Source organism: Bison bison, unplaced genomic scaffold, assembly GCF_000754665.1.
Source record: "Bison bison bison isolate TAMUID 2011002044 unplaced genomic scaffold, Bison_UMD1.0 scf7180017864508, whole genome shotgun sequence".
NCBI classification, from domain to species: Eukaryota; Metazoa; Chordata; class Mammalia; order Artiodactyla; family Bovidae; genus Bison; species Bison bison.
Window position 1 is genome coordinate 4,783,694 of NW_011495064.1, and position 11,643 is coordinate 4,795,336.

At 51.4% G+C, this 11,643-nt stretch overlaps 1 protein-coding gene across 1 annotated transcript in view; it reads right to left on the reverse strand.

Annotated features, from left to right (window-relative positions):
- Nucleotides 1–11,643, reverse strand: part of KIAA1211L (KIAA1211-like ortholog) — a 72,568-nt gene that overhangs the window by 17,205 nt on the left and 43,720 nt on the right. Inside the window, exons 4-7 of the mRNA XM_010829859.1 lie at nt 11,475–11,610; nt 10,982–11,146; nt 5,152–5,379; nt 38–766 (exon numbers count right to left, since the gene is read on the reverse strand). Of these exons, the coding sequence (XP_010828161.1) occupies nt 38–766; nt 5,152–5,379; nt 10,982–11,146; nt 11,475–11,610 (1,258 nt within the window). The remainder of the gene's footprint in view (nt 1–37; nt 767–5,151; nt 5,380–10,981; nt 11,147–11,474; nt 11,611–11,643) is intronic.

Below are 11,643 nucleotides of genomic sequence, written 5' to 3' on the forward strand. Positions count from 1 at the left end.
GCCTGGGGAGGCGCCTCGGAGGCGGGTGGCGAGGGGCCTTGTGCTTCAAGCAGCGTCTTGGGGGCGGCGGGCTGGGGGCCGCGGCCGGACTTTCCTGCCCTGCACCCTCTGGCGTCGGCAAGTCCAGCGTGGGCAGTGACTCCTTCTGGCCCGCCGTGTCTGTTCCGTCTGGACCAGGGGGGGTCCCCGGGGTGGCGGCAGGGCCTGGCTCGGGAGAGGTCGTGTCCCCCTCGGGGACGCAGGGAGACAGTCGACCCTCGACGTTGTCTCCCGACGCAGAAACCGCCTCATCCGCTGTGTCCTCGCCGGGGGGACACGCGCTTTCCGAGGACAGGTCCTCTCTCTGGTTCTCGCTGTCGGGATTAGGGTGGGCGCAGCCTTCTGGGCGAGATGGGGACTCCGACTGGGGAGTTCGGCCTGACAGGGGCTCTGTGACCTCCATGACCTCCAGGGTGGCCTCCAGCGTGCCCTCCGGGGTGCCCTCCGGGGTGGCCGGGCGGCTGGAGGGGTTCTCCCCTGGGGGGCTCTCCTCCTCCATGCTGGCAGTGAGCGCCGGACAGTGCTGCAGGCGCGCCCGCCGCACACGGGGCCCTGCGGGTGGCAACACGGGGGCCGGCCCCTCTGGCTCAGAGCCTCTGTCCTGACCTGCCTCCTGCTGCCCAGAGCTGGGCTGCTCCTCTGTGCTGACTTGGAGTGGTGGTTTCTCATCGACTTCCTCCTCCTCTGGGGTGCAGGTCAGATCACTCAGGGATTCCGACTGTGCTCTCTGAAAGTAAAGGGGCAATGGACAGCAGCATTAGGACGAATATTAGGAAGCCTATGGCCTCCCCATAGGGCTTCCCAGGTGGCCCAGTAGTAAAGAACCCAGCTGCCATTGCAGGAGACACGGGTTCCATTCCTGGGTCTGGAAGATACCCTGGAGAAGGGAATGGCAACCCACTCCGGCATTCTTGCCTCGGAAATCCCACATGGAGTTGCAAAGAGTCGGACAGGACTAAGCGACTAACATTTTCACTTTCTTTTCATGTCCTCTTTGCACTTGGAGAACTGGAAGCTCAAAGAGGTCCCCGGCTCCGCCAAGACTGAGCTAATAGGTGGCTGAGGGGCAAAGCTGTTCCCTCTGACCCCCATGCTGCCCCAGAGCCCGTGTCCCATGTCAATGTCCTCCCTCTCCAGGGCTGTACACTCACAGTGAAGGCAGGCTGGTTTGCCTAAAAGCCAGTTCATATCATGTCCAACACAGTCAATAGCAAACCATCTCTGACAGGACAAAGCCCAGACTTTTCAGCTAAATTAGAAGTCTTATATTCTTCCGTTTTAAATTATTTCTCCCACTCCCTACTCAGGTCAAGCCAAGCCCCTGCCACTGTTATGTGCCAGATTCTGGATCTGAGTGACTGGTCGGCTGGCTGCTCCCTGCTCACCTCCAGGGCTCCCCCAGGACCTCCAGAGCTATCTCCAATTTCACTCCTGAAGAAAGCCTTGCCTGGTGTGGTGTGACAATCAGACATAGCCTTGGGGCTTCCCTGGTGGCTCAGACAGCAAAGAATCCGCCAGCAATGCAGGAGAACTGATTTCAATCCCTGGGTCAGGAAGATCCCCTGAAGAAGGGAATGACTAGTATTCCAGTATTCCAGTATTCCTGCCTGGAATATCCCACAGACAGAGGAGCCTGGCAGGCTACAGTCATGGGGTCACAAACAGTCAGACACAACTGAGAGACTATTTTTCTTCCGAAAGGTCTCTGGAATCTACAGTTAGTCCACTTCCTCCCTGCTATCCACAAAGTCAATTCCTGCTCTTTTAGGAAGGAAAGGCGATCAAGGTAATCAGGATCATTCAAAAGCAAATGTGAAAATGACCAAAAGGCTGAGAGCATTGACGCTGGTGTTTTCAACAAGACTTTAGACTTAAGACTTTTCAAGCATCACCCTGGCTGCTGCACACATGCAGTGACCTCCTTCTTTTTAGGAAAGACCCAGGGGACTGTCTACAATAGGTTTTGTTGTTATTTTAACACTTTCCAGCTGGCATCTGCTTGCTAATACCAGATAATCGGGATGTTTGTGACGACACCAAAGCTAGCCATGCCATGATGCACAACCCTATTCCTCTGGTTTTGAAAAGAGGAATATGTGAAATTCCCAGAAGAATTTTCAAAGGTTTCAGGTTCTTAAGATGTTATTGGGGTGTCTCAGGTGGTGCTAGTGATAAAGAACCCACCTGCCAATGCAGGAGACACGAGAGATGTGGGTTCAATTCCTGGGTTGGGAAGGTCCCCTGGAGGAGGGCACGGCAACCCATCCCAGTATTCTTGCCTGGAGAATCCCCATGGACAGAGGAGCCTGGAGGGCTATAGTCCATAGCGTTGCAGAGTCGGCCACAACTGAAGTGACTTAGCAAGCATGCAAGGTTTTACTGGTCTTATGTTACTAAGGGAAATCCTTCATGTGGAAATCCTTTAGGATATGGGTCATGTTTTAAAATGACTGGAACTCAGGCTAAGTCCACATAAAGTTGAGGAGCAGGCCTGGCTTGGGTACATCCAGCTTGAGCCACTGGCAGCTCCAAGGGGGTTACAGTGGGGGACCAGGAAGGAGGAAGCTGGCATGGACCCAACAGTGACACCTCTGTGCAATCCAGAAAATACAGACACCTCCAAAAAACCTCTGCTCCTGACCCAGAAAGCGGGCAAGATGTGCAGAAGGCAGAGTTTAAATTGAGGAATGACCGAGTTTACACAGACTGCCTAAATCAGTCTGTGTAAATCAGTCTGAAATCTTCTTATTCTAAAAGATGGGGTTCAAGAGCTAAGTCAAGTTCAAAAGTAAAGAAAGAGGAAGAGCTCTGCCCAGGGGACAGTAAGAGAGGATGATGCATTTCCACCCGGAGTACGAGCTGGGCTTCCTGCTGCCAAGTCCTGGCCAGGCAGTGGCTGGCCACACACACACCCTTCCAGGGCAAAAGACATCCCCATGGGAAGGAAGCTCAGACCTGGGCCAGAGGGATCTGGCTCTGCCCTTGTCCTGTGGCCGCACTCAGCATGCCGGAAGGCAGACTGGAGTCACTGGGTCTTGCAAGTCCCAGTGGCACTGAGCCTTTAACTGGAGAGACACTGCACACAGAAACATTTGCCCAAACACCTAGCCCCCCCCCAGTTTGCAGGGGAGACAGGACAGGACATTAGCCTGAGGGTAACATGGCCTCCTTTCTGCAGCGTTATTTCTCTCAGAATTCAATCCTGCTGGCGTCAGTTTAAAAAGCACCTTCCACAATTAAAGAATGTGAAAATCCTACATTACTTCATGTAAACATTTAGATGAGGAACAAAACTTACTGTATGACTTGGGGCAAATTATAACATCTCTGAGCTCATCACTATTCCTTTTATTTAAAGTCTAGATGGTTGGAACAGGGATTTCCCCAGATGTGGGTGTTAACCATGATTCTGAAGCAGTGACTGGGAGGGAAAATCCTACATTGATGTTTCTCCTTTCCAGGTTGATTAGATGTAGTATTGATTGACGGAGAAGGCAACGGCACCCCACTCCAGTACTCTTGCCTGGAGAATCCCAGGGACAGAGGAGCCTGGTGGGCTGCCGTCTATGGGGTTGCACAGAGTCAGACACGACTGAAGTGACTTAGCAGTAGCAGCAGCAGTCTGTAAACCAATTATATCAAGTCTAGAATTTTGGTTCTGGAACATAAATTATAAACCACTTCCATAATATAATAAGCAAGAGACAGGGAGAAAAAAAAAGGAAAGTGCCTTCCACATGCCCAGAGGAAAAGCCACTCTCTCCAGGGCGTCCCTGAAATCTGAGAAAGCCTACCCATTGCCTCCAGCTGAAGTGTCCAGCTTGCCCTGGTACCTCATCAACACCTCATGGTCTTGTCTTGAGGGAAGGAGGAGGGGATGTCCGTCTCTGAGTATCCCTTCCTTAGCCCTGTCATTCTGGGTGGCCAGGCTGGCCCCACACCCTGCTTCTCAGCTCCTCTGGGGAGGGGGTGTGGCAGCGGTGAGCGGGACACTTGTCCTGTGAACCTGATGCACTGCACGAGTGCGCTCTCAGCTCCCACGGGGACCAGCTGATGCCCGCCCTGGGCAGCATGTCCTTACAGGGCACCACCCCTCTGCCTCTAGGTGGATCCTCACCCCAGGCAGTGTCCATTCTAGTTGCTCAGCTTCTTCCCGGTCGTTCACTCACACACGTTTGATCATTCATTCAGGCACTCCACTAACATCCACGGGGATGGCATCTCTGTGACTAGTGTTCTCTGGGGCTAGAAGCACAGTCTTCTCACAGAAAGTGACAAAGTGCTAGTCGCTCAGTCATGCCTGACTCTTTGTGACCCCGTGGACTGAAGCCTGCCAGGCTCCTCTGTCCATGGCATTCATGAGTCATGCATGTCATGGCATTCAGAGTTGTCCATGGCATTCTCCAGGCAAGAATACTAGAGTGGGTTGCCATTTCCTTCTCTAGGGGATCTCCCTGACCCAGGGATTGAATCCAGGTCTTCTGCATTGCAGGCAGATTCTTTACCGTCTCAACCACCAGCGAAACCCAAGTGCCTCCATTTACAAAGGTCACATCTGTGTGTGGGCAGTGCCATGGAGAAAGTGCCCACAGTGATGGGTGGTGGGCTGCTTTCCACAGGATGCTCAGGGGGAGCTTCATAGGGAGGACCTAGGAGCCCATCCTCCCAAGGGCTGAACAGGGGGTTTCCCAAGCAGGGGATACAACAGCAGGTCCTAAGGCCTGGGATGGGAGACAGCCTGGTGAGCTCCAAAAGAAGAAAGGAAGTCAAAACATGTTCGGTGAGAACAGGAGGAGGTAAGCAGGCAGGGCCTGGTTGTGCCAGGCCTGCAGTGTGGACATCACACTGAAGGCAGTGGGAAGGGGGGGCCCCATGGCTCACAGCAGGCTCTTGGCACGTGTTGTAGAATGAATGACCGAACAAATAAGTAACTGTTTTTGTTGGGAGGGGCGTTGAAACCCCAAGCACTCCCAGCTTCTGGAGTCTGGTCATGGTCCCACAGATCATAGGTCCCACAGGGGTAGGTGGTGGTTCAGAGGATGGGGACCCTGCAAGGAAGGAGCAGGGTGTCTGGGTGCTTGGGGCCTGCCCACCCTGCCTCTGCCCGGTTACCGAAGACAGCCGCCTCATCTTGCTGGACCGCTGGTTGCGGGGCTTGACGAGGAGCTTGTGCTTGGCTGCAGAGTTGTCCAGGCAGGAGGAGAACTCTGGGGGGTAATCGAAGTCAGCCACGGGCACCATGCTGCTGTCCGAGGTCCTAGGGGAGGTGGAAGTTTCGCTCGCTTGCCTGGAGAAGAGCTGGTCCGGAGACTGCGGCCGGGACGAGGAAACCACACAGACCTTCAGGGGACAAGGAGCAGACAGGCCAAGCATCAGCCTCTTGACAGCCAGCAAACAGCACAGCCAGCACATATGCCTCCCCTTTCATCATGTTCATCTCTGGGCTCGGAGTTGGAAATGGGGCGTCAACCCTGCAGGCCCATCACTCATTTCCAAGAACCCAAGTCTGAGGTGCTCCATGACTGGGTAACTCTGCCTTCGCCCGCCCACAGCAGCTGCACAGGTGCTTCAGACAAGGAACTTTCTCCCATGAAACTGACCAGCCCAATTCCTCCGAGGGTGGGGTCAGGCTTGGCCCCATCTCTGAAAGTCATGGGGAAGGCCCAGGGGTATGAAAAAAGAGAAAGAATACTCCAGTATTCTTGCCTGGAGAATCCCATGGACAGGGGCTCCTGGCGAGCTACAGTCCATGGAGTTGCACAGAGTCAGACATGACTAAGCAACTAACGCTTCTAACACTAGGTAACTTCATGTTTAATTTTTTTCAGGAACCATCATACTGATTTCCATAGCGGCTACACTATTTTATATTTCTACTAATACTGCACAAGGGTATCAATGTCTGTATTCTCTCCACCCACACTTGTTATTTTCTGTTTTTTTTTTTAATAATAGAGTAGCTGTCATAATGGGTGTGAGGTGGTGCAATGTTTACATTTTAATTCAAGATCATAAGTTTATGCACCTCAATATGATTTAGTCAATGGTCTTTTCAGGAATGAGGCAGCAACACGACGATGCAGATGGCCAGCGGCCTGTTAACATAATTATCTCCTATTATCTAATGCCTTGAAATTAAAAGATGCCTGCTCCTTGGAAGAAAAGCTATGACCAACCTAGACAGCATATTAAAAAGCAGAGACATTACTTTGCCTACAAAAGTCTGTCTAGCCAAAACTATGGTTTTTCCAATAGTCATGTATGGATGTGAGAGTTGGACTATAAAGAAAGCTGAATGCCAAAGAATTGTTGCTTTTGAACTGTGGTGTTGGAGAAGACTCTTGAGGGTCCCTTGGACTGCAGATCCAACAGTCCATCCTAAAGGAGATCAGTCCTGGGTGTTCACTGGAAGGACTGATGCTGAAGCTCCAATACTTTGGCCACCTGATGTGAAGAACTGACTAATTGGAAAAGACCCTGATGCTGGGAAAGATTGAAGGTGGGAGGAGAAGGGGACAACAGAGGATGAGATGGTTGGATGGCATCACCAACTTGATGGACATGAGTTTGAGTAAGCTCCGGGAGTTGGTGATAGACACGGAAGCCTGGTGTGCTGCAGTCCATGGAGTCACAAAGGGTTGGACACGACTGAGTGACTGAACTGAACTGATCTGATGCAAGTACAAAGTTTATCCCTGTCGAGTGGGAGAAGACAATTACTAAAATGAGGGGGTGGGACTTTCCTGGAAGGCCAGCGGTTTAAGACTCCAAGTTTCCACTGCAGGAGGCACGGGTTCAATCCCTGGTCGAGGAACTAAGATCCCACATGCTGTGCAGCCAAAAATTAAAAAAACAAAAACAAAACTATTTGTAAACATAAATAAAACAAGGAGGAGAGGAATCTAAGTGAACATAATCTCTTTGAGTTCTGTGGTTTTATTGATTCGAGTTCTTATGGGAATAAAATAGGAAAAACATTTTTAAATGAACCATAGAACCCGTGGCCCTGTCTCCCTCTGTGCCCGTGGCTTCGACTCCCACCCAATCGCTGATGACTCGGGAAGTCACCTGCGACTGGACAGGTGATGTCTTCCCCAGGTAGTTCTCCTTAAAGTCACAGCAGGATGAGTCCATGTCACTCTGAGTCCATGTCAGAACCCTTTGCCCTTGTCTGGAGGGACAGTGATATCCACACTTGCTGAGATTTGGGTTTTCTTTCTTACTGTCTGGGACTCAAGAGAGCAAACAAGACGAACTGCTCTGCACATAGGGTGACTCCACGAGTGAGAATGATCCCCAGCGACAACGTGGGCCGGGGTCACCCCTCTGTAAACCTCAAGGACCAACATTCCCTGCCTGCTCTTCATGGGGCTCCCCTGAGTGTGCACCATCCAAGCAGACGGTCCACCCTGGCTCTGAGGCGGGCGTCTGGGAAGGAGCTGAACATCTCTGACCCTGAACTTGGGCCTCTGTCCCCGAAAACCCACCTGCTGGCCATCACGGCTCGTCTTCCTGAAAGGGAACTGGGCCATTGCCTCTGTCTGAGCTGTCGTTCTGAGAGTCCTTGGGGCCCCTTCCTGATCAAGGAGAATCAAGCTGTCTCTGATCAGTGAGGCAACTACGTGAGCTGGGCTGAGATCTGGGAGAGGAGGAGAAGCTGACTCGTCTTTTTATCTGCGGGCTGGCAGCTTCTGGAGCTCACGTTTACATTGCTTGCTCCCAATCCCCCAGTTTTCCTGGAATCTGTGCTTCTGGATGATTCTGGAAGTGGAGCATTTAATAAGAGTCTAACAAGTTGCTCTTTGTTGGGGGACTGTGGATCAAAGAGCCCTGAGGAAGTAGCCTGGGGTTCAGAGGCTTCTTTGGGGTGACCCTGGGTGACAGCTGCTTCACCCTGACCGTCCTCAAAAAGAGGGGCCCTGACACTGAGGAGGGGGTGGAGTGTGGCGCACGGGGAATGGGTCCCCACACAGGTAGGCACAGAGCTGCCTGAGTCCACTCCATCCTTCCCCAGGTCCCAGAGGCGACGGGTCCGGGCCGCGGCCTCGTGGGCAGTGATGGCTGTGCCGCCTTTTGCCGGCAGAGCTGTGCCCTCTCCCTTGCTCTCTTCCTCATCACCCAGAGCAAATGAGACCTGCCAGTCTGCCACCCTTGACCCCTTGTTTCTTACTTAATGGCAGGAAACCTAGTCAGGGACCTCTAAGGTGTAATTTTACCTTAAACATGACCAAGCAAACATCATCCGTTGTTACCTCACATGGTAAAGCAATTTAAAAATTTAAAAATATTCCCATATATTTTCTGAAAACCCATTCACCAGGAAATGTTATCTTGGCAGTGTCACCAAATACATTTTACTGAAGACCTTTTTTTCATAATAATCTTCACTAAGTTTCTCTGTTGAGCAAGTGGGCCTGTGTGAGGTGTCACAACAGGAAAAGATCAAACAGCCCACAGTCCCATCCTTTGGGGGTTTATGGTTCCATTATATCAAATGCTGTGTGTTGTTTCCCCTTCTTGGTCGACTCACTGGGCCCTAAAAACTTTCAGGGCACAAAATATGGTCATTGCATCTTCAAAACCACAGTAATAAATATTTTATTTTTTTTAAGTCTTAAAGACTCAAATTTTGGTTACTGATGATGCCTATTACCTATTATTATTACCTAATGCCTATTATGAATGGGTCCTATTACCCAATTAAAAAAAAAAAAAGAACGTCACTACAAAAGGAGAGATGTTGAAGACAAGGTCAGCCTTGCCTGCACGAATGGCTCCTAGTCAGCTGACTATGGAATTTGTGCATCATGGCACTTTATGGGTTTGAGGCTGGGTTCACACTTGAATCCTTAACAGATTTAGAAGCTACCAACTCTCCTATACTGTCTGTCCCAGCTAACTGTCCCAGCTAAATGCAGAGAACCATGTTGCTGGGAAAGTCAGAGAATCATGGGATGGAGTGGAGGTGAGTCAGTCTATAGTGGTTCACGTTCCCCCACCACATGGTACAAACACAGAATCACACCCATTCCTGAGGCTCCGCCAATGAAGATGCCAAGATATGTGTGTTACCTGGTGATGACGCCTTACACGGCCATCAGCCTGTCACCTTTCCCCTGCACCTAAAGGGTGTAGGGTGGGCTTGGAGTCCAGGAAATGGGCCACACTTTCCTCCGTGTCTTCTCTGCTTTCTCGTCCAGCTGGGAAAGCAGGTGTGGGTGGCCCACTGCCCTCTGACCTGCTCGTGGAGCAAGCAGGGCAGAATTCTGGAAGGAGTCATTCTCTGGCCTGCTATGTGGGAACCCCTGCCTTGGGTGTGTTCATACTCAGCTACACCACAGCCCTTCTTCTGCCTTCTGAGAACCAACAGCCACACCCAAGTCAGGTAAATACTCCTTTTCCTGCTTTTGAACTCTGGTGCTGGAGAAGACTCTTGAGAGACCCTTGGACTGCTAGGAGATCAAACCAATCAATCCTAAAGGAAATCAACCCTGAATATTCATAGGAAGCACTGATGCTGAACTTGCAGCTCCAAAACTTTGGCCACCTGATGTGAAGAACCGACTCATTGGAAAAGACCCTGATGCTGGGAAAGATTCAAGGCAGGAAGAGAAGGGGATGACAGAGGATGAACTGGATGGCATCATCGACTCAATGGACATGAGTCTGAGCAAACTCTGGGAGATAGTGGAAGATAGGGAAGCCTGGCATGCTGCAGTCCATGGGGTTGCAAAGAGTCAACACGATTGAGTGACTGAACAATAACAATCTGCCTTTGCAGGGGAACTTCTGAGCTTGCCAGCTGAACTAACTGCTGAAGCTATTTCAGAGCAGCACAGAATCTGCAGAACTCCACCAAGGATGGCCCTTGACCAGGGCACTAGACCCTCCGTGGGTACACAGTGCAGGGGTGTGGCTCTAGATAATGGACTGTAGCACTGGTAATTCCAACGCCACCCACCCCACCAGGAGGCTTGTCATTTATGCATTCATGTAACACCAGTGACATATATTTCATCATTCAGCCCACCCTATGGACTCAGGTGGGGGCAGTGAGAGCTATGCTGTTTGTATACAAGGAAAAAAGGCTCAGTTCTTCCTCCTCGATTTCAAAGTGGATGGGGGGCTTCTGGGATCAGTTCCGCACCTTATGGGGTCAGAGACACCTCTCCTCCTTGTCAAACTTTCCCTGTTGCCCTGTCCACCAGCGCCACATCTCACATTTCTAGCCCTAAACCAACAAGGTCTCAGAGTCCCAAACGCAGGTGCAGGAGCCTAGACTAAATCAGATGTGTTACCACTCCCTGCTTGTGCTCAGTCACTCAGTCGTGTCCAACTCTTCGTGACCTCACGGACTGCAGCCTGCCAGGCTCCTCTGTCCATGGGATTTCCCAGGAAAGAACACCAGAGTGGGTTGCCATATCCTCTTTCAGGGGCTCTTTCAGATCCAGGGGTCAAACTCACGTCTCCTGCATTGGCAGGCGGATTCTTTACCACTGAGCCACCTGGGAAGCTCCCTTCTCCCTCCAGCCAAATATCATGATGACAGAAAGCAGACTCAAACTCTTTCCCTTTTTTAAATGGGATACCTGGTCTGGTCATCTGCTCAGACAGGAAAAATGAGATTGACTGCATCAGATCTATAACCACCAAGGAAAATGTTCCCCAAACCGTATCCCTGAACGAGACCTGAAATTCTGCTCAAAGAATGAAAATAAATACAGCCCAAGGATGGACAGTGGGTTCCAGTGAGCTGGCTGGAGTCCCTCCGGGCGCACTGAGCAGGAGTCATCACGGGAATCTCAGAGGAACACACACAGGAGCCACCGGAGCCCCGATGGCCCTGTGTGCAGGTAGGGGGAGGAGAGAGAGGAAGAGGGGGAGGAGGGGGAGAGAGAGGGGGAGGAAAGGGAGGGAGCCGGGGGGCGCAGGTTGTGCTTGCCTTTATGGTAGTGCCGGAACCAATGTCATGAAGCAGGGACATCTCGGGGGGGCTCCTGGGCAGACCATCGTCCTCAGAGCTCATGCCGGCATCATCTCCCCGCTTGGTTGGAAGGCTCCCAGGAGGAGGAGGCGGCCCCATTTTCACATTACACTGTATTTTTAACTAGATTGGAATAAAGAACATTTGCTGTAGTTTTCATCAGTGACTTTTCTCCCCAAATTCCCCTGCTGTAATTCATTCACTCCGGAGGTATTTTTAACATCCTTGCCCAGGCTGGGGAGCTAAATAAACTCAGTGTCTGCCACCAGTTCTCCCTGTCATCTTGAAAGTGAGTGGTTACAAATGAAGGAGACATGGCCCATTTGTAACTAACTGGGCGAGTCTTGGGAGAACTGTGACGTGCATTCGATTAGGCTTTAAAATACATCAAGGAAAAGCAGGAATCATTTTAAGACTTCCCAATGCATATCTGCTGCCCAGAAAAGTTTACCTGCAGAGCTTTAATCCGGTCACACACGTTTTCTTGGGAAAACACCCGCACCGGCCGAGGAGGGTCCTGCCCCGATTCGGGGATGAAAATACTGTCGTGGGAGAGGGCCCGGCTTCCCAGTGCACCCCTCGAGTCCCTAGAAAGAAAGAGGCACTGCGACTCTGGGTTT